This window comes from Eublepharis macularius, chromosome 13 (genome assembly GCF_028583425.1).
Source record: "Eublepharis macularius isolate TG4126 chromosome 13, MPM_Emac_v1.0, whole genome shotgun sequence".
Taxonomy (NCBI): Eukaryota; Metazoa; Chordata; class Lepidosauria; order Squamata; family Eublepharidae; genus Eublepharis; species Eublepharis macularius.
Window position 1 is genome coordinate 23,290,674 of NC_072802.1, and position 22,796 is coordinate 23,313,469.

Below are 22,796 nucleotides of genomic sequence, written 5' to 3' on the forward strand. Positions count from 1 at the left end.
ATGTCTGCTATTGGATGAGAGAGCTTTTTAAAGGAGCTGCTTTAGGGTATCACTAGGGAGGAAGGCTTGTCCTAAAAATGTTCAGACTTGGTGTGGGTAATAGACTCAGCAACTGAAAAAATTGCAGGTAGGCATGTAAATCCATAAGCATCAAATGTAAAAGCCGCAGTAATATATCCACTCCTAAGACAGCAAGCAAGCCTTTGAGTTGCCCAGATGTCTTCTTCAGGCTGTTTACCTAGTAAAAAGCAAAAAGGTAAAATGGGCCAGTGGTTCAGAGCATAATGGAGAAGTGCTAAAGTTTGTAACCCAATTAAAGCAGAGTACAGCTGCTATAGTACAACACAACAGTTCAGGAAGGTGCGTTTTTAAAAAGAGCAGGACTGCAGCCTGTGCTACTATTCGTTGCATGTATTATCCTGCTTTTTCTGCACTGCTTTCTACTTTTGTAATTCCATTTTCAGCATTGAAAATGTCTGATAGTTGTTTGCATTGTTTCTAATTTGTGTAATCCTAGTCCTATCGCATTGCTTATTAGATCTCTCATGCTATTTGATTACATTGTTTCACACCATGTAATCCGCCTTGAGTCTCAGTGAGAAAGACTATAAATAAACAAATTAATCACAAGAAATGGCTTCTCTTCTCTCCCTTACGTCTACTGCTTCCAGTCTTGCTGTTCTGTCTGGAATAGATATCCTCCCTTCTCTCATTTTTTTTTAATGGAAAATCTAGACTCTGGGTTGGATCCAACCTCCTTTTCAGCTTCTTAAAAAGGGATAAGGGAATCCTCTTCGACTACTCAAAAAGCTATGCTAGAGATTGTGATACCTGCATTGACAATAGTCATGAGGTACCAGCTATAGTAAAAACTGGGCAAGTTGGCTGGATTTAACCCTATGTCACGTATAATCCATTGCATTCCAGTACTTTCAGTGTTGTTTTCCCATCTCTTTGTTAATACCAGATTTCCATTTTGCAGTACCAGCCTTTCATGTGTACACTGACAAAGAGCAAGTGCAGATACTGTCCCTTTAAAATTTCCGCTGTTGCTTTAAAGTGAATTCTGCTTCTGTCTAATTACTCCTTGTTTACTGGCATTCCTTAATCAGTTCTTGTTGGGAGGGGTTGTTTGTTTCGTTGCTGCTTTTCTCTTTGTAGCAAAAATGATGGCTAATTTAATTGTTTTGTCCTCCTGTAGCCATGCAATGATAAAATTAAGATAATAAAGAAGAAAATAAAGTTAATGAACAATCACTTTGGCTTCAAAGGGAAAAGCATTTAAAGTTGCTGCTCTCTCTTCCTTGGGAAAATGAGTTGATTGAGGAGGCACTCAAGCCTGAAGGCGTCACCTTGAGTTAATAGGAATGAATGTGTTAATCAGTGAAGCAGAAACGCTCAAACAAAAGAGAAATTGCAATTGCATTATTTAGAGGGGCAATTGCAGGATGAAGTGGAACCTGTGCTCAATGGAATTTACTCACTTTATCTCAAAGTAAACGTAATGGTAGGATCCTGCCCACAGGATGGAACATTGCTAAATTTTTATAAGGAATATATAATGTTATTATTAAATGGGGGTGTGGAATTGCTGGGTTTTTCACACAAGTTTTTTTTTGTTGCAGTTTGGGTGCTGAGCCCAGTGGCTTTTCTCCAAGCTTCCTCTTGACGTTCTCTGTTTGTTACCCTCCCGTGGTTTCCTTGCTGTTCCTCCATGCTTTCTCAAAATTGGATCAAAGGGGGTTTAAGAAAGCACAGAGAAGGGATGGGGGAAACCTGGAAAGACCGCAAATGGACAACGGTGCTGTGAGGCAGCTCGGAGAAAAAACACCGTAGCTCAGCACCCAAACTATTGTGGGAAAGGAACCGCTGAGCAGCCCCCAAGCCTGCCTGCTAGTGTGGAAGCAGCCTCAGTAGCACTTGGTGCAACCTGAAATCTGTTCTGCAAAGTGTAGCATCAGCGAAGCCTGCAACAACTCCTGCTTTCCATTTGAAAACCATCATCAATTGCAGGCTTTGAGACTTTTTCCATCCTGCCCCCAGGCTTATCTACCCACCTCCACCCACCCCTTTAATTTTTAAGGTGATCATCCTGCCGAGAGAAGAGTTCTGGGGAGTTCAAAGGGTTGTTCCCGAATTCTGCTTTTAGACTGTAAAATACTGGGGCTTTAACAAGTCTATCAGGTGATCCTTTGAATACCCTTGGCATGGTATGTTGCTTAGGGAAGGGAATTCTGTCCATTTAGCGACACCCGGCAAATCACCCTTCAGTTTTGATTCTCTTTCTGCGGCAGGGATGGAACAACAGACATAACCCGGACTGTCCACTGGGGGGAGCCCACTCCTTTTCAGAAGGTAAGCCTACTTCTTCATACACACCTGGATTGGGAACATGAGTACGCCGGGAAATCCATGAGCCCAGCCTTTGTGCTTCCCTGCTCATACCCTATTTCCCCACGTTGCTCCTTTTATTGCTTTCTCTTTCTCCCCCCACCCCACTGCCATGGGGATGCCTTTGGCTCAGCCCCCAAACTGCCCTCATGCTGTCTGCCCCTACTTTGGGGGGGTCCAATCGAGGGACAACCTAGCCAGTATCTCTGTCCCCCATCTCTTGTGGAATCTATGTCTGTGATCCTCTATCAGTGGCCCACAGTAACTCTACTTGTCCTATGCAATTTGATGGAAAATTGTACAGAGCCCTCTGTAAAGGGGGAAGTTTTTCCTTTAAACAATGCAAAGTTAGCTATGGCTGTTGGTTAAGTACACTGAACTGGAACTAGCTTCCTGCTCAGTGGCTGTCTTTCCAAACCGTGCAATGCAATGGAACCTGGAATAATAAAGCTGACTACGATTTCTTTGCAAGGGTTAGAAAATATGTGTGTATCTGGAGTGAAACAATAGGAAACTTTGAATAAATTAACTCATGGGAGGAGGGGGTCTTAGGAGATCTACTGTTTGATTCCCCCCCATATTTTATTTTAATTTAGATCTTTATCTGCAGTGGGGGTGGCTTGACTTGCTTACATTGGTCGTCCAGGGCTATTTCACATCTGGCAACTCGTCTGTCCTTTGCTTGTGGCAGACATTGCAGTCTGCATTTTGCAAGTTATGCAAAGGGCCAGTAATTTCCTGTTTGAGTGGGAAGGGATGGCAGGTCCAGATATAAAATTCTAGCCTTAATTGATTACTGACGCTTACTTAGGACTTCAGACCTAGATAGCCCAGGCAAGATCAATCTTGGCGAATCTTGGAAACTAAGCAGGATTGGCCTTTCCGTAATTGGATGGGAATCCTCCAAAGAAGAGCAGAGTCACTATGCAGACTAGCCACCTGTGTTAGTCTTTTGCCTTGAAAACCCAAGCAAGGGTCGCCATAAGTTAGCTACGACTTGATGGCACTTTCCACCACCACTTAGGTTTTAGGTGCATCTGTTGACTCACCTAGAAGGGAAGACATGGCTATGTGCCAAAGACATCACAGCCTTCCTGCTCTTGTATTGTTAGTAGTATCCTCCCCACAAAGTCCTGCTGGATCCTACCAGAGGTCCACTTAATCCAGCGCCCTGATTCGTACTGTGGCCAGTCACAATGTAGGGTTGCCAGCCTCCAGGTGGCGGCTGGAGACCTCCCGGAACTACAACAAATTTCCAGACATCAGAGCTCAGTTCCCCTGGAGAAAATGGCAGCTTTGGAGGGTGGAGTCTATGGCATTGTACCTTGCTGAGGTCTCTTTCTACCCCAAACCCCACCCTCTTCAAGCTCCACCCCTAAAATCTCCAGGAATTCCCCGTTCCAGAGCAAGATATCTCCAGAATGCCAAAAATCAGGGCAAGAACGCAATAGCCTATTATTGTTCTCCGGCAACTGGTGAAGGGGAACATGGAGGTTCCATTTAGCAAGTGATGGATTTATCCTCCATGAATTTTGTGTATCTTCAAAGCTGTCAAAGATAGTGGTTATTGCTCCGTCTTGCAGCCCTTGAATTAAGTAATGAATTGTGCTCTGTGTGCCGAAATACTGGCTTTTGTCTATCCTGAATCTACTGACAGTCAATTTCATTGCATGACCCTGAGCTCTAGTATTATGGGAGAAGGAAAAGAAAAAGTTCTTTCTATCACACTAGTGAAAAATTGCTTTGCTGGATCAGACCAAAGGTCTGTTTGGTCCAGGACTTTATCCCCAACAGCAGCCAGGCAAATGCTCCTGGGGAAAGCTGCAAGCACAGTAGGTTGCCTGTGGCTTTCCCCCAGCATTTGGTAATGAACACGTAGGATTGATTTTTCTTTTTCCATGCTTTAAAAAAATTCATATACATTTCTGGAGAAGATCCAGAGGAGTTAGCCATGTTAATCTGTAGTAGCAAAATAGTAAAGAGTCCAGTAGCACCTTTAAGGCTAACCAACTTTATTGTGGCATAAGCTTTCGAGAACCACAGCTCTCTTTGTCAGATGCATCTGATGAAGAGAGCTGTGGTTCTCGAAAGCTTATGCTATGATAAAGTTGGTTAGTCTTAAAGAGGCTACTGGACACTACTATTTCTGGAGAAGTTCTTTTTTTAGTAGTTATTGTTGCTGTTTGCCATTGAGAGGGAAGGGCCAAAGCTCAGCATGGGAGCAGCAGTTTTGCAGGTAGAAGACCCCAGATTCAACCCATCTCCCTATCAATCACTAGCTAAAAGGAACTCGGGTGCCAGGCCTGGGGAAGACTTTTGCCCTGAGAACCTCGGGAGCTGCCACGAGTGAGAATGAACAGTGCTGGGTTAGAGGGTCAGATGGTCTGAGCAGCTTTGTAAGAGAGGTCTTTTCCTTTCCAAGTATTTTTCAAATCCTTTCTCATTTCCTGCTTTGCAGCTTTAGGTCATTTACTGTGTAATCATAAGAATGGTTTCCAGGGAGCAAGCCCCATTGAATAAGCCAGAGTTGAATTCTGAGTAGACCTGTTTAGGATTGCTCTCTTAATCTCCAGTTTGGTGTAGCGCTTAGAGTGTCATAGGAGGACGGCGAGTTCTGCGCTCAAATCCTCACTTAGCCATGAAGCTCGCTGGCTGGCTTTGCGACCAGTCTTAACTACTTTGCAGGGTAGTTGTGCAGATAAAATGGGAGGTGACTTTGAGCTCATGTCACTTTGAGCTCTTTGGCGAAAGGGTGCGATAAAAAGGCGATGTCTCTCTTTTCTTCTTAGGAAGCATACACACGTGTGCTGATGGGAAACATTGACCTTTCCAGACTTACCTTTCCATCAAAAACATCAGGTGAGGTCGCAAGCAACCTGGTTTCCTATGTCCGACGGAATAAAAAGAACCAGCAGTTCTGGCATCCAGAACCCCACCACTCTCCAAATTAGTTTTAAGCTCTGATAAGTTTGTATGGGAAAGGAGTTGTTCCCAACTCTCCCTGTGGAGGAAGGATCCTGGAACCTGTAATAAGGCCAGGGCTTTTTGTCAGCGGGAACGCGGGGGAACGGAGTTCCGGAACCTGTTGAAAATGGTCACATGGCTGGTGGCCCCGCCCCCTGACCTCCAGACAGAGGGGGGTTTAGATTGCCCTCCACACTGCCAAGCAGCGCATAGGGCAATCTAAACTCCCCTCTGTCTGGAGATCAGGGGGCGGGGCCACCAGCCATGTGATCATTTTCTCCGAGGGCAACCCACTGAGTTCCACCGCTTCTTTTCCCAGAAAAAAAGCCCTGAGTAGGGCAATTGGCAGGAGACCTCAAGCATTACTCAATCTCGCTTCCTTCCCTCTTCCACTTCATCCTTAAGGGCCAAATGCTGAGAGATCCATGATTGCATCTCCTGAGTTTTTTCAGGTTTATATCCTTTTACAAATTGCAGCTGCAGTCAGGGTGGGAAAAGATTGATAAAATGACTGGGGAAGTCTTACGGGGATGGTAGGCTCTCCTTAATCCTTTACCCACAAGCTGTTTTCCTGATCTCAATTGCCCCATCTACCCCTTTATTTACCCAAAATGTTTATAGGTGCCTGGTTTTTTACCCTGTGGAGACAACATTCAAGATTCATGTTTATGATTCAGTTTGGGAAAACAGTGTCGGGGGTGGGGGAAGGATTAAACACCCTCTACCTCCATGCCATTTTCCCGCTAAAATTAGCAGCCCTCCACAACTGCATTTAGTAAAAAATGAGATAGAACTGGGAAATCTATGATGGATCTTCTGGGTTAACATGTAGACTGTGACCCTTTGGGGGTGGAGGTATGTGTATGTTTTTCTGTGAAACTCTCAGTTCCTTTCTCGGTGCTGCACAAATAACTAATATGAATGTGTACAGAAGACCCCTTTATTCTCCCCAGCTGTTCCCTGGCATGACTTGGCTTTTGTGCTTCAGGCAGAGTGGTGGAGGCTGTCGCACGCCGAGCCTTATGGGAAGTGGGACTCAACTATGGCCACGGCACTGGCCACGGCATCGGCAACTTCTTGTCTGTCCACGAGTGTAAGTGTCATCAGAAACAGGCTGGACTGTGCATTCTCTGCTCTGTGGCTATCCCGTAGGGTTTTCAAGGCAAGTGACATGCAGGGGTGGTTTACCTTTGCTTGTCTCTTTGCAGAACAGCCCTGGACTTCCTTGGTGGACTCCCAACCAAGTATTAACCATGGCCTACCCTGCTTAGCCTCTGAGATCTGATGAGATTGGGCTAGCCTGAGGGGGGGGAAACATTTTTAAAAGTTCTGTGCTGGGACAACCCAGCTTCAGCGGGATTCTGCAAATGGCATAAATTGAGGTTGTTTGCTTCTTTTGCAGAGTGCAGGTTCGACTTGCTGTCATTGAGGGCAATCTGCAGAGTTCAGCCCCTCCGACAGCAGGATTCTGTGCAAAGTAATCCCTGAAGTCCTTCCCCAATCCAGCTGGCTGTTGAAAATTTAACAAGGCCTTGTGTACATGCTTTCAGTCTTACCTTTGCAATCTTGAGGGCTAGAAACTTTTCTTTGTTAAAATGAACGCTGAAATTCTTGCGATGCTGAATTCTGTGTCCGATACTACATTGTTGCACAGTGACATTGAACACTATAGACAGCTTTGGGAAAAGGGCCAGTTTGATGTAATGGTAAGAGCGATAGGACTCTAATCTGAAGAGCCAGGTTTGATTCCTTACTCCTCCACTTGAAGCCAGCTGGGTGACCTTGGGAGCTCTTTCCACTCACCTCACAGAATGATTGTTGTTGTGGGGATAATGATAACATACTTTGTAAAGTGCTTTGAGTGTGGCATTAAGTTGTCCTGAAGAGCAGTATATAAATCAAATGTTGTTGTTATTGTTGTTATTATTATTATTATTACCGTTCTTGTGGGCTAGTTGCCTACCAACTGCTCATCTATTGATTCTGCTCTGGACATCCAAATGAAGCACATTCTGCTCCAACTCTGCTAGCATAGGTTTGTCTTGAGTTTTCCAAACATCCATTCATTTTTATCCTTGGCTTCCTCCAAAAAGCTCAGGAAGGCATTGATGATTCTTCTCTCCTCCTCCCATGTAATCCCCACAGCAACCCTGTGAGGTAGGAAAGATGATGACTGGTTCAAGGTCACCTAATAAGCATGGCAGAGTGAGGATTTGAACTCAGGTCCTAGTCTGACATTCTATACCAATGACAAAGGTACATATTCTGTCTTTGTGCAACAGTGTAGTTGAGATACTGGCCTTTGTCTGCCACAAATGGCTGGTTGGAGTACCAAAGAAAAAGCAAGCAACCTTACCTGTGCACCAAGAATCTCCTGGCAGTTCCACACAGCATGCTGGGCTCTGACTCTCAGGCCGTGTCATATAACTGTTTGTTGGCACAACATCTAGGTAATAGGCTGCTGGAAAAAATTGAAAGCCTGTGTGGTGGAATGGTTGGCCTATAGAGATCTGGGTTCAAATCCCCGCTCATCCTGGGTAACCTAACCTATTCTATGCAAAGTCAGGTTGTTGGTCTGCCTAGCTTAGTATTGCCTACTCTGACCGGCAGCAGCTCTTCCAGTCTTCAAGCAAAAGAACTCTCTCAGTACTTACTCCCTTAGATCCTTTAACTGGCGAAGCCAGAGACTGGAGCATGGGCTGTAATGTTAAGCCACAGCCCCTTCCCAAGCAACATCGCACTGGGTTTTTTGGCGAAAGAACAAGATAAAGAATGTAATTTTTTTAAAAATAGCCTCTCTCTCACTCCTAGGGCCTGTGGGCTTCATGTCCAACAACATACCCTTGGAAAGGGGCATGTTCACTTCGATAGGTACGTGTTGCACAAGGGGCTGTTTGCCGTTTCTGAGATTGAGAATGGGGGTGTGCAAGATGTTCTCTTTGTCCTGTAATGTGTCGGGAGTTACTTCTACTTGTTTTGATATTAGCACATGTTCTCAGCATTATAGACAGGGTCGGCCTGTCCACTAGATGGACCTAGGCAATTGCCTAGGGCACCAGAGGTGGAGGGTGCCAACCAGCCCTATCATACATGCACCCTGCATCTGAGAGTGCTGCTGCAAACAGCAGCCCAAGGAGGCACTCCCTGGCCCAGTGTGTGGCTGCAGGGAGCATGCTCTTTCCCTCCCTCCCACTGTTGTGGAGGGGGGCCTAGCCTGCCCCTCTCCCTCCTTTTCTCTGCCCTGTCAGAGGCCACAGGAGGTGGCTGCTGCCTTGCCGCTGCCTCACCTCACTGCAGTATAGTTGCAGCTGCATCCCAACTGTGCACCCCAGTGCAGGGATGTGGCAAGCTGCTGTTTTCTCTGCTTAGGGTACCCAAAGTCTTTGAGCCAACCCTGGTTGTAGAGGAGTGACATGGTCCCTGCCTCCAAAGGCTTACAAACTTAAACAGACAATAGGAGAGTGGGAGGAGAGGTAAGGGGGGGGGGGAGACAAAATAGAGAAAGGGAGGGGAGAGTTGGGCGCAGAAAAGTCAGTAATGTGTAGTGGTTAGAGCAGGGGGGTCTCCAAGAGACAGCTACTGCTAGTTTGCTGACTGCTGCAGAGTAGCTCATGAGACAAAAATAGAGGAGTATCACAGTAAATCTACAATACAAAGGGAAACCCCCACCGCATTACGACTACTGCCAAATAACCATGTAAAGTACTTTATAAGTGCTTCTGAAAGTGCTAGGTGCAGTATACTAATGCTTATAACAGAAATAAACATACCATTGTATCCGAAGTAGCTCATGCACCCCCTGAAAGACCCAGAAAAAGGTCGCAAAAAGATCTTCTCTGTGATGCTTTTTTTAAAAAAAAACTTTTGGTTGAAAGGATTTTCTCTGTGTAACTTATCTTTGTTTCTAGTGCTCTTCTTAGTCCACGTTGTGTTTCTAGGGCAGAACAAATGTTAGTAACATATGGGGAGGGGGTTTGGGGTATTTTTAATTGGTGACCCCTAAGTTCGAGGGGCTGACTAGGATCTGGGAGTGCCAGGTTCAAATTCCCATTCTCCCACAACAGTTTGCTAGGTGACCAATGACAAAGAGAGCTGTGCTTCTCAAAAGCTTATGCTGCAAGAAAGTTGGTTAGTCTTAAAGGTGTTATTGGACTCTACTATTTGGGGGAAAATAGTAGGGTATAAATTGCTAATAAATAAAGGCAAAGCGAGCTGCGGTGGGGAGGGATGAAGCACATGCTTTGCTCGAAGGGCTGGAGGAGGAAAAGGAGACAGCTGGAAGGACCGGTGGGGGAGAGCTGTTCCAGGCAGAAGGGAGAACAGCAGGGCAGAAAGCAAATGGATGGTGATCCGAAAAGAGACAAAAGGGACTGATGCAGCTGATTAGGGGCTGCAAAAGGGAGAGGCGGACTGGAACGACACGTTACAACCTCTGCTGGAAGCAGGGCCAGCGATCTGCTTCTCTCTCCCCCGTATCACGCAGCAAGACAAAACGTGCGCCGTCATTGCTTTGCCTGCGAGTTTCCCTTGATGAAGTGGAGCGGGGTCAAAGCAACTCACAAAAGATCGTCCGGTATTCAGCCTTCCTGGGGAGTGGTGTGGCTGCTGCACTTGAGGGCAGCTGGGATGGGTCGCTACAGCTGCTTGAGCCTGTTCGCGGGGAGGCAGGGCTAAAAATCGAATAAATAAATAAATAAATACAATAAATAAGGGATGTGAGGAGAGAGGGGGAAGGAGAATCTGGCGGGGTGGGGGGGAGAAAAGAGTTTCCACGTTCTGACTCTTTTATCACACTCCGCCGTCGCATTTTGTGACCAAGAAATGGAACCCAGACTGCAAATGAAAGGATGGGTCCATGCAGATAGGATCGAGCTCCATTTTCAGTGATGCCCACCGAGGTCTGTAGGGTAATGTGAAGAAGTCACTATCTGCCAACCTGCCGGGAAAGAGGCAGACCGTGTTCTCCCCGAGAAACTGGGGGACTCAGTGGGCCAAAGGGCAGGCTTTGCTCTCACCCTTACAGTTGCGTCATACACATCTTTTACTTCCTTCCATAAGAGCTAATGACTGCCATTATCTCCTTCAAGGGGTCAGTGTAAAAGCTGTCCTTTCTCCCCTAAGAGGGATCCCAGAAAATGCTGTAACATATGAGCCCTCTCTCCAGTTCTCTGCTCCTAATAGAGGGAATTTTTAAATTCATGAGAGCCAAGCTACAAGTGACGCCTGACACAGGTTGGACACTTGTCAGCTTCCCTCAAGTTTTGATGGGAAATGTAGGCATCCTGGTCTTGCAGCTGTAATGGAGAGCCAAGCTGTAAAACCAGGACGCCTACGTTTCCCATCAAAACATGAGGTAAGCTGACAAGTGTCCAACCTGTGTAAGGCGTCACTTGTAGCTTGGCTCTGAATAAGCAGCCTGTTCTCTCAAGCCACCTTGGGGTGACTCTCACACAAAGCTTCGGCCTGCAGACGTATTTCCAGAGCACATGTCATATTGGGGTGCTTTCAAGAGGGTAGCTCTGTTGGCCTGTACTAGAAGAGCAATATTCAGGTTCCGTAGCACCTTAACGACCAACTAGATTTCTAGGGCACGAGCTTTTGGCAGTCAAAGCTCCTTTCATCAGATACATATTGGGGTGGGCAATCAAAGAGTGAGAATTTTTTCAGGCACAGTCTTGCTTTTTTTAAAGTATTGTTAGTGGTCTGAGTACCAATAGATCTCTTGTAGGTTTTCTGGCTTTTTGCAGGATGCAGAGGAGCTTGGGTATATGGGCACTGGGGGCGGGGGGGGGGAAGCACTCTTTCCTTAGGTTGTTGGGGGTTTTCCGGGCTGTATTGCCGTGGTCTTGGCATTGTAGTTCCTGACGTTTCGCCAGCAGCTGTGGCTGGCATCTTCAGAGGTGTAGCACCAAAAGACAGAGATCTCTCAGTGTCACAGTGTGGAAAAGATGTAGGTCATTTGTATCTACTCAGGAGGGGTGGGGTTGAGCTGAGTCATTCTGTAAGAGTTTCCCAGGGTGTGGAATGCTAATGGCGGGAGGCTTCACTGTAACCTGAGGAGGTTCTTTTGCATATGGCAAAAGAGGCATAATGAAAACATTAGTGGATCGTGCAAGACGGATATGTGAGCCGCGCTTTCTCAATGAGGAAATTAATCATCTAAACCACGCACTTCAGGCAAATGGCTACTCCAGAAATGAAATCCGAAGAGCAATCAAACCCAGGATGAATCAAACAACCAAGGAAAAACAGTCACCTACAGGAAAAGTGTTTTTGCCATATATCAAAGGAATTACTGATCAGATGGGAAAGCTTATGGAAAAGCATAACCTTCAAGCAGTATTCAGACCCACCCGAAAAATACAACAGATGCTACGATCAGCAAAAGACAGCAGAGACCCCCTCACCTCTGCAGGAGTATACCGTATACCCTGCAGCTGTGGACAAGTTTACATCGGGACCACAAAGCGTAGCATCCAGACAAGAATAAAAGAACATGAAAGACACTGCAGACTTGGACAGCCTGAAAAATCAGCAGTGGCTGAACATAGCCTAACTCAAACAGGGCACAGTATCTTATTCCAGGACACCAAAATACTGGACAACACTTCCAACTACTTTGTCAGACTGCACAGGGAAGCCATTGAAATTCACAAGCATAAGCAAAACTTCAACAGGAAAGAAGAAACCTTAAGAATGAACAGAGCATGGGCTCCAGTTCTGAAAAACACCAGGCCAACAAAACACTCCACACCCGACAATAGCCCTGCAGAGAAGATTAGCACATCAAGCACCAATCCATATGCAAAAGAACCTCCTCAGGTTACAGTGAAGCCTCCCGCCATTAGCATTCCACACCCTGGGAAACTCTTACAGAATGACTCAGCTCAACCCCACCCCTCCTGAGTAGATACAAATGACCTACATCTTTTCCACACTGTGACACTGAGAGATCTCTGTCTTTTGGTGCTACACCTCTGAAGATGCCAGCCACAGCTGCTGGCGAAACGTCAGGAACTACAATGCCAAGACCACGGCAATACAGCCCGGAAAACCCCCAACAACCATCGTTCTCCGGCCGTGAAAGCCTTCGACAATACACTCTTTCCTTAATTTCACCCTTACCTCAACTTTTCTCCCCCTAGAGCCAGGTTATTATCAGGATGGCGAATTTGGGATCCGTCTGGAGGATATTGTGCTCGTGGTAGAAGCGGAAACTAAGGTGATACTCTCTTGCCTGCTGTTGATTGATTCTGCCACAGTGTCTAGCCAACTGACAGTGTGCTTGGTACAGCACTTGGGTAATGTGGGTACAGGCTTGGAGCTGCAATTTCAGCAGGGAAGAGTCTGCAACATACTGAGCAGGTCTTTGAGGATTTTGTGTCTTCCTGAAGTTTTTTTCACTTCCACTCCCTTTTCTAAGCACCCCCCCTTTTTTGCATGAGTTGTGAAAACATGCGCCAATGAATGATGCTCTTGCACTTCCTGATCTCAGAGCCCATTGCCCAGAAAGAGGAAATTATGACCAGTCCTGCTGAAAACACAGGGAGTTCTTATAAGATGAGATCTGAACCTGGGGCCAGTAGGATAGCAGAAGGATAATTTCACGCAAATACATTTGCATGGCTTGATTTCCATCATCATCTTGACAACCGGCAGCTGAAAGGATGTCCTGACTCCACTGACAAGGCTCTGCACGGTTCAGGCTTAGTTGCTTGTTCACATATGCAAGTCTCATCTGGTGAAGGAACATGCCGTGGGTGAATCTGCCATGGCCGGCATCAGCATTCAGCAAGGTGGAGCACTTGCCAGGGCCTGAGAGCTGCCTGGGGGCCCACTGCTGCCATCGCCAACATGGATGGAGCAGGGGGAAAGGTCAGCGCTTCCCACCAGTCAGCTCCAGTCCCTTTAGCCACAAGAAAGAGGAAAGTGAAGCCAAAGGGGATGAACTAGGGTGGGGAAGAGGAGTGGTTAGAGGAGAAGGGGGTGGTCCCCAGTGTTGGAAGAAGGGGATTCAGCGTTGTCCCTTTCCTCAGGTTTCAGAGGGGGACAAACGAAGTTAGAGTTAGAAAGATAGAGGTCAGGGCACTCTGTTTACTGTTTGCTGTTTACTGCTCTGACTGTCCTTTGATAGGTAGATTGCTATTCTCAGGATTTCCTCCTCCTGACTTCCTCCCTCTCGCTTCTTCTCTCCCTGGCATTGTTCCAGGCAACATCTCTCCTTCTCTTCCCTCCATCTTGGCAGCATGGATGCAGCATTTGTCCTACCATCCATGTCCATCCTTAGACTCGATAGGTAGGTAGGATCTCTCCTCCTTTCCTATCAGAGTATGGAGTTCCTACAATAAAGAACTCTTATTTCGCTTCTAAACATAATGCAAGTGTATGATTTATTTTCTCTCTTGCACACAACACCAGCCTGCAGAATGAGCTCACAACCACCTTTAATAACGCTTCCGATGCCAAATGATAGACTGTGCTAACAGCCCAAACGTGGAATCCTTTAATTAGGTTTCCTGAGCATACATAATTTATTTATCACCCAGAGCACTCTTGGTCAGGGCTCACATAAAACTGGAGTTGGCCCTCCAACTTGGTGCAACCCTTCCTCTCTCTCTCTGCTTGCAGCACCAAGTGAGTGAAACACCCTACCTGACTTTCAAGGTTATCTCGTTGGTGCCTTATGACCGGAACCTTATTGATGTGAAGCTTCTATCACAGGAGCAGGTGCGTACGGGCTAGGGCAGGGTGGTGCCGAGTGAGAACCCAGAAGCACAGGCAGCTACTCCCTCCTCTCTCTCTCTCTCTCTCTCTCTGCGCAGATCCAATACCTCAACAGCTACTACGAGACCATCCGCAAACATGTTGGGCCTGAACTGGAGAGACGCCAACTATACGAAGAGTACCGTTGGCTGCAGGAGAATACGAAGCCCCTTTCTCCTGCTTCTCTGATGGCCGCCTCCCTGGGCACCCTTGCCATGAGCACCCTGGCCTCTACTCTTGTGACTGGTGTGTAGGACTGAGGGGCACCCAACATTATCTCATTGCCCCTCACCCCTGCTCTTAAGCCTCACCGGTCGTAGCATTCAGAACTTCCCTCTGCTGCCTGCCTTTAGCTTAAGAGCATCTTGGCCTACCTGACTGCTACTATCCTTTTTCTTTGGGATCAAACCGTACCGCGTCTCCCTCAAAGACTGATGATAAACAAGGACATATTTTTACTTCTGAGCCAACAGTTTCTAGCTGAGTTGCAGTGGAGGGCAGTGTGCCTGGGTTGCCCGCTTCCCTGAGTATTTGTGCCCTCTGCATTGGCCAAGACAAACATGAAACACACGCGCGGAGCTATCTTCTACTGAGCCAGGACATGAATCTGTCAAATCTGGTCTTGTCCATTCTGACTGGCAGTAGCTCTCCAGGGTCACTTGATCTTTTTATTTGGAGATGCCAGGGTTTATGCTGGGACCTTCAGCATGCAAAGCAAAGTGCTCTACCACTGAGCCATAGCCTCACCCCATAAATATGAACCTGCCTTAGCTCAAGACCCTTTGGTCCGTCAAGGTCAGTCTTGTCTACTGTGACTGGCAGGAGCTCTCTAGGGTCTCAGGTGGAGGTCTTGCACATCACCCTGTCACAATCTTTTTATTTGGAGATGCCGGGGATTGATCCCGGGACCTTCCGTATATAAAGCAGATGCTGTACCACTGAGCCATGACACATGGAGCTGTCTTGGTTCAAGTCAGACCATGGGCTCATCAAGGTCAGGCTTGTCTGCTTTGACTGGCAGCACCTCTCCGGGGTCTCAGGAAGAGGTCTTTCACATCCCCGTCTACCTGATCCTTTTAAGGGAGAGACTAAGGATTGAACCAGGGGCCTTCTAGATGCAAAACAGCTGCTCTGCCTCTGAACCACAGCCCCATATCTAAGTGCAACATACTGAAAAGGGAGCTCTCAACATATTGGTCATTGTTTTATCTTACTGATTCCCCTCCACCCCCCCCCCCACAGCAGTAGTCCCTTCCAGGGCTTTTTTTCAGGGGGAACGCAGGGGAACGGAGTTCCGGAACCTCTTGAAAATGGCCACATGGCTGGTGGCCCCGCCCCCTGATCTCCAGACAGAGGGGAGTTGAGATTGCCCTCCGCGCCCAATCTAAACTCCACTCTGTCTGGAGATCAGGGGGTGGGGCCACCAGCCATGTGACCATTTTCTCTGAGGGCAACCCACTGAGTTCCACCACCTCTTTTCCCAGAAAAAAAGCCCGGGTCCCTTCCACTTTATGGCAGAAAGCTTCACACCACTAACAAATTCCAGCAGTTTGAGAGCAGCACTGCGATTCAGTAATACACAGAATTCCTTTCAGGGAGAAGCTGTTGCTCCATAATCCTCTCAAGGCTTTAAGAACACATTAGGCAGGAAGACAAGCTGAGATAAGATAAATGTTTTGTTGTTTGATTACACCGGTTTTAAGTTTTACCTTGGATCTTCGAGATAGCTTCTGTAAATAAAATGGCTCCTAGTTAATGTGCCACAGACTGTGTATACAGTTCCCATAACACAACAGAGCACGTACTTTTCTCCTACATATCGCAAGGTTCAATCCATCACATCCACTTAAAGGATTTCAGGAGAGCAGGGATTGTCTGGACTGCTCAAGAGCTTGGCAAGCTTTTGCTCTGTACTAGGCCATCTTATGTACTAATAGTGAAGTGGCCCTGATCTGTAGATAGTTAAATCTGGAGACTGGAGCCATGAATGGGCTAGCAGATTTTCCTACACACCTAAGGTTCCTAGGTGCTCACGGTGGTGGGCAAATTCCTGGGGGTTGCCAGCTTGCCTGCCAATGGTCAGCGGAAGGTGGCAAGCTCCCGGAGGTTGCCCAGCACCGTAGGCACCTCAGGAATGTGCGCGGCAACATCACTTCCAGAAATGACATCATCGCGCTGACCATGGGAGTGTTCCTGCAGTTTGGGCCAATTTGGGCTCCAAACGGGCCGAATTGGCCCCACACAGAATGTGGAAGCAGTCCTGTGGCCGGCGTGATGTCACTTCCTTACTTCTGAAATCTAAACAAATACAACTGGGGTTTAAAAAGCTTCAAACTGATTAGAGGAGCTCCTGTAGCTTTAACCAGAAGCCCTCAGTGGCTGTTGCTAGGCAACCATGACAGAGTATTCCAGGCTTGGTTTCTGTCATGAAAAGGCAGAGGAAGGGGAGGGCCATTTTCTCCGTTGTTTGTTGTTGGGCCTGGCCCCAATAAGTCCTTCCTTTATTTCTAAGGTTGTTTTGGCCTTTGAGGAAGGACCACCACATGACTTGATACCACGTGACTTGCATGACTCACCCAGGCCTGACTGCTTGCCGCTGTTCAACTGCAGCTCCCTCCAAAGCCAGTGGTTGTGTAGTGGTTAGAGTTTCAGAGTAGGATCTGGGAGGCCCAGGTTGGAATCGGCACTCTGCTGTAGAAGCTCATGGGGTGATTTTGATCCAGTCACATCCTCTCAGTGTAACCTACCTCTTAGGGTTGTTGTGAAGATAATATGAAGGCAAGAAGCATGATGTAAGATTCTTTGGGTCCCCACTGTGGAGATAGGCACTATATAAATGGAATAAATTTGTAAACCTAGATGAAGATCTGGGACAGATAAAAGATGAGTTGTTTAGTGGGTATGAAGGAGAGAAGGACATAGAGAAAGGTGAGTATATGTGGGCTGCCAGGAGAGAAAGAGGCAATAGAGTGGGGAAAGGGGATACGGGGGCAAGTGAAGCACCCCACACAAGTCCTCACAGGTTCCCCACCATGCAACTGGGTCTCTATCAGCCGGCATTGTGCAACTGGGCCATACTGGAGAGGGCTGCCTAAGATGTAAGGGGGAAAAGTGAAAGCAGGGACAGACAAAGGTGGGTGGGAAGGAGAAAAAGATGCAGGAAAGGGGAGAGGCTGTGGGGAGCAGGGAAGGGAAAGAGGACGTGATGTGGGAGAGGAACATGAGACGCCTCCTGCAAGCCCTTGCAGGTACCCCATTTGTGTGGTCTGTTGGTCTACACACCACATCATTTCCCCAATCAAAACTGGAGGGCAAGAGGTTTGCTGTTAACCTCATTGGAAAAAAAGAGTCTCCCCCATATGACTGTCTTTTTACTGTACCTTGGCTAATAGCCCAGGAAGAGAGAGGGAGAAAGAGGAAATTTTGACTGGGGGAATAGAAGAGGGGGGGGGATAACTCTTCCCCATTACCATGGCCCCAGTCCGGTTTGGGGATCCCTCTTGGCTGGGAAAGTCAATCCTGGACCCCCAACATAATGTGTAATTTGGCTTAAATTCAGAAACTGGCTGAATACAAAAATGATCACATGTAACTTGATAATTAACACCATCCATATTCTGAAATTAAGATGTTGTAGTTTCCAGAGTGCAAATAATAGTTGTGTGTATATCACATTCCTTCCCCTCATCTGCAGTAGAAGGGGCATGATATACATACAAGCAGTTATCTTATGTACTCTGAGTTAGCTGAACACATTAATTTTGGAATATTGATGTTGTTAATTATTTGGCTACATGTGATTATTTCCATCTAGTATATTTGGAATGTCTTCCTGATAATAGGATGACTTTTACTGGCTGTATAAATTGTTTTTCCCCAATTAGTTCCCTAAAGCTATATATTTTCTTCTCTTCAATTAATTAGTGAATCATGTGGTTTGTTGTGTGTATCAGGACGGAGTACAGTGTCCTCCTTGTGGCTTTATTCTAATAAAACTTAATATAAAAGTGAACCTTTAGGCTGACTTCACACGTGCCACTTAAAGCAATTTTGACTTCCACCATCCCCTGCGCGCTGTTGGTGTGCACTTGTGAAAACAAAGTTTTAAATGCACTTCTGTCAGCATCCTGAATTGATTTACACCCATGCAGGAAGGTGGATTCACAACTGTATTTCAGTATTGAACAAAATTCAAGTCCAATAGTCTTAAAGACCAACAAAATTTCCTGGGTCTAAGCATTCAAAAGTTGAAACTGACTTCATCGGTGAGCTTTGACTCATGAAAGGTTGGTGGGGGTAGAAAGTGCTATCAAGTCGTAGCCATGACCCCTGCTAGAGGGTATTCTCTGACCACTGCTCTGCACTGCCATTCCTTTACATGCTTTACTATGAATTTGTAAGCTCAATGAGGAGCCATCACTCACTGATAGGATCTCCAAGTTCAGGCCCTAGGTTTAATGCTGTAAAAGCTAGCTTCGTGTTTATCACACATACTCAGAATTCTGAAGTTGCTGGAAAAAATTCTGAAGTCCTTTTTCATGGTAGTTACTAAGTTCACAGGATGCTTTATAAGTATGTTCTTTATTTGTTGCTTTGTGCCTTCGTTGGAGACAGGATTGAATACGTTCCAGGATGTTGAGTTTGTCTCTCTACACAAGACATCTGGCACATGTTATTCAAGTATTTGGTGATGCAGTGTTTCCTGGGAACTGTAGTTTTAAAAGAGTTGCTTGGAGTCGCTGTGGGGAGGTTGAGAGTACAAGCAAAATTAGGTTAGATGCATTTTTCTAGTGTAGTTTTATCGGCGCAAGCTTTTAGTCTCCCCCACACAGACACACTCTGGTGGAATCTGCCAGGTCTTAAAAGTTTTCAAAGACCGAGCAGGGTCTCCGCTGCTCAGAGAAGGAGAGAAGAACTTTGCAATTCCACTCAGAGTGCCATGGGTGGGGGAAGAGAAACTTTTATTTTAAGACCTGGCAGATTCCACCCAGAGTGAGCAGGGGCACTAAAGGCATCCACAAACTGCACTAGAAAAATTCTTTTAACTTATTTTGCTTGCATTTTCAACCTTCCTCTCCACAGTGATCCTAAGCGACTCTTTTAAAACTACAGTTCCCAGGAAATAGTGTAACCCAACAGTTGAAGAACACGTGCCAGATGTCTTGTGTAGAGAGACTTTCTAGATCTACTAGCAGTGATGGACTATAACCAATTTCTTCTCCCACCGCTATACTTAAAGACATTCCTGTTTCCAGCGTGAGAATTTTGGACTTTTATTTTTCATTGTTTGTAATCAAATTAATCTACAGTAATAAGAGGATTGCAATAGTTGCAACGTGACCCCAAGCACACAAACTATGTGGCATCTGTGATTGGCCCAGTCAGCAGGTTGCTGACTGAATTTGGTCTAAACTTGAGTTTGGGTCAGTATTGGGTATTTGTCAATGCAAAACGAGATCTTATAAACTGTATCCAGAATGAAGAAATTTCTCTGTCATTTTGCGCCAGTACAATAAACTTTTGTGTTCTTGGTCCATCACACAGAAGAACTAGGAAGGTCATGATCCAACACAGAATAAGGTGCAGTTAAGCCCATTTTTCTCTCTGGATTTAAGCATGCCTAATTTGGTGCTGGATTGCGGCCTGTTTAAGCAGTTTGAAGATTTAAAAATCCATGATGCAGTGTGACTGTGAGCACAAAAGGAAGAAGAGGAGACAACATCTAAGCCAGGGAATTGATTTCAAGATGAGTTCCTCTTGGGGATTTTATATATCCCTATTGGGTTTTTCTTTATTAGAACAATTTCTATCCCATCTTTCCATCCCAAAAATGGACTCTTTGTGAAGGTTCCAAGTTAAAAACACAAATAACAATTTTGTAATAAAAACTCTGCTACTAATCAGTGAAACAGTCTCCAATTTCTTCTTTTACAAGCATTGATAAACGGCAGCAGCGTGCAAAATTCACAATCAGCCTCAAAGACAGCCAGAAGTACTCCTTGGCAAAATAACTAGCAAAGGCTTTCCTAAAAAGGACTATCTTCACTATATGACAGAGAGACTACAGGGCTAGAGCAAGGTGGATTTCGCTTGGGAGGGAATTTCAGAGTGTGCCATTTTCAAGAAAGATCTCCCACTCCCACCGCCCTAAGAGGTGACACTCTTCTCAGTCCATTGAAATAAATGGGCATAGAAGGATGTAACTGCAAACCGCACTGTTAAGACACCTACTATATGTCACATGGTGGGTCATCCAGATGATGAACTAACTGCCCAGGCAAGAGAAGAGATAATCTCTTGAGATACTCAGAGGAAAAGAGGTATTCCATTTCTCTTGTATTAGATCTGTTTTCCGGCTGGAAATGTGTTAAAGATTCTGTCCCTTTGACCGGGGGCGGGGGGGGGGGGGTTGAATGCAAAGCACTCAAAAACCTGTTGTTTCTTTGAGCAATCTTTTTTTACTGTTCCAAACTGTTCTATCTTTCTTAACCTTAGAAAGGTTACCAATATGTCTCTAGTGTATTGTCGAAGGCTTTCACGGCCAGAGAACGATGGTTGTTGTGGGTTTTCCGGGCTGTATTGCCGTGGTCTTTCACTCCCAAGACCACGGCAATACAGCCCGGAAAACCCACAACAACCATCAATATGTCTCTAGGTTTATTTAACCTGGTGGCCATTTTAATTCTTATAGCTGCCTTGAGATCCACTTCGTTCCACATCCAGATAATGTTTCGATACTTCTTCAAGGAATCCCACTAAATCTTTTTTCTCTAATCGTTCAGGAATACTTCTAAATTTCACACTGTTTTCTGTTCCTATTCTATAACCTCCAATTCTTACTTCTAGCTTTTCTGTTTTAGCTTTCAATTCCTACACTTGGGGGGGGGGGGCTCTAACTTTTTTTTAACATTCTTGTGTTTCATTACCTCTTGTTAAATACCAATTGCGGTATCTAAATATTTAATTTTATCTTCAATTTCTTACTGATTTATCCAAAACTATGACTGAACTCTCCCACATTCTTCCAACCCATCTTCCTACTTCCTTTGTGACATTTACCCCGATTAAGAGTTTTGTTGAACTCAAAAGCTCGCACAATGTTTTGGGTCATTTGGATTGGCCCCAATGAGAAGATTTTACATGGATTTCATAAATCATAGCCTTGATAATCAACATGATGAATCATATAGAAATACAGAGGAGAGAAAAAAAGAGTTTTGTTTAAATAAACACCACCAATAATGACAGCCTCTCTTCAAATCAGGCATAATTACTTGTTAAATAAAAATCAGCAGCCATTAACTAAATTCATCGAAAGCCCAAATCAATTAATTAATGGTCCACCATTAATGAATTCTGCCTGGTAGTTCATTAGTTCATAATCAGGGCTCAGTCTTCATTAGTGATGTTGTGAAGAAATGCCCACCGCTCAGGAATTCTTCAACTTCAAGAGAAGCGAGTCTGTCCTATTGAAACAGCATTAAGATAATAACCGAGTGTAGGGTAGGGAAAAGATACTGAATGTTTTCACTTTTCCTTTGTTCCATTGATCGGCTGGAAATGTGCGAAAAGACCATGTGTAATCTTTTTATTAAACTTTGATATCTTAAACACTCTTTAAGTCCAATCTCTGCAAAAACAGCATATCTATTTAGTCTTGCTATCTGAAATGTGGCAATGTGGTGGGGGGCAGCAAGTCAGCTCACACCATCCTCGGAGCTTGAAAGTACAGCAGCTAGGCAGAGCCTTTAAACAGCAAAAGAGTGCTTAGATGTATGACCATGTCTGGCGGGAGATATTCTTATAGTCATTACTGGCAGTGAGTAGATACCAGTTTGCTTTTGGCACTCCTTGGGAGTGAGGGGTAGAGGTGGCATTGTCGGACAGGGACTTGAGATAGCTGCAGGGGCTTTCTAACATTCAAGGGTCCCTCCAGAAGGAACAGGATGGGTTTGCGAGTCTTCACCTGGCTGAATCCACACTTACCGGCATAGTGCTAAACAGTCGGAATGATAGCGTCTTCCTGGCGCGTTTTATGACATCATTGCACCACGATGGTGTGTGAAAGTGTGCTTTCAGCCACCAAGTTATAAAAGAATATTTTTTGTATCAAACAGTAGTAAGCTAAGTGGGTAGTGTTTAGTGAAACCATCCACTAACTTTGGGCCCATTTTTCACTAATATGAGACCTACAATGCAATCTTAAAAGCACTTTCCTGTAAATCCTTCAGAATCCCAATAGGATTCTGAGTAGATCTACTGAGGATTGTTCTGCAGTCCAGTGTAATCCTAAAAAGAGAAGCATGTAACTCTGTTTAAGATCGCACCATTAATAACAACAACAACATTTTATTTATATACCGCCCTTTCAGGACAACTTAACACCCAATCAGAGCAGTTTACAAAGTATATTATTACTGTCCCCACAACAATCACCCTGTGAGGTGCGTGGGGCTGAGACAGCTCTGAGAGAGCTGTGACTGACCCAAGGTCACCCAGCTGGCTTCAAGCGGAGGAGTGGAGAATCAAATCCGGTTCTCCAGATTAGAGTCCCGTCACTACACTAAACTGGCTCTTGTAAAATAGTACTTGTAATTAGTCTTGTAAATAGTAGTTCAGAAATGGTCAAAGTTACTGGACCAAACACTGTCCCTCTATTCAGCCATTGTTAATATTAT

General features: G+C 45.5%; 1 protein-coding gene across 1 annotated transcript in view; it reads left to right on the forward strand.

The window, feature by feature from the left end:
- The window catches only part of XPNPEP2 (X-prolyl aminopeptidase 2), a 49,540-nt gene extending 33,662 nt beyond the window's left edge, over positions 1–15,878 (forward strand). The window contains exons 15-21 of the mRNA XM_054996983.1: positions 2,295–2,355; positions 5,181–5,250; positions 6,344–6,448; positions 8,167–8,226; positions 12,501–12,577; positions 13,984–14,082; positions 14,178–15,878. Of these exons, the coding sequence (XP_054852958.1) occupies positions 2,295–2,355; positions 5,181–5,250; positions 6,344–6,448; positions 8,167–8,226; positions 12,501–12,577; positions 13,984–14,082; positions 14,178–14,372 (667 nt within the window). The 3' untranslated portion in view covers positions 14,373–15,878. The remainder of the gene's footprint in view (positions 1–2,294; positions 2,356–5,180; positions 5,251–6,343; positions 6,449–8,166; positions 8,227–12,500; positions 12,578–13,983; positions 14,083–14,177) is intronic.
- Positions 15,879–22,796: the final 6,918 nt, after the last annotated feature.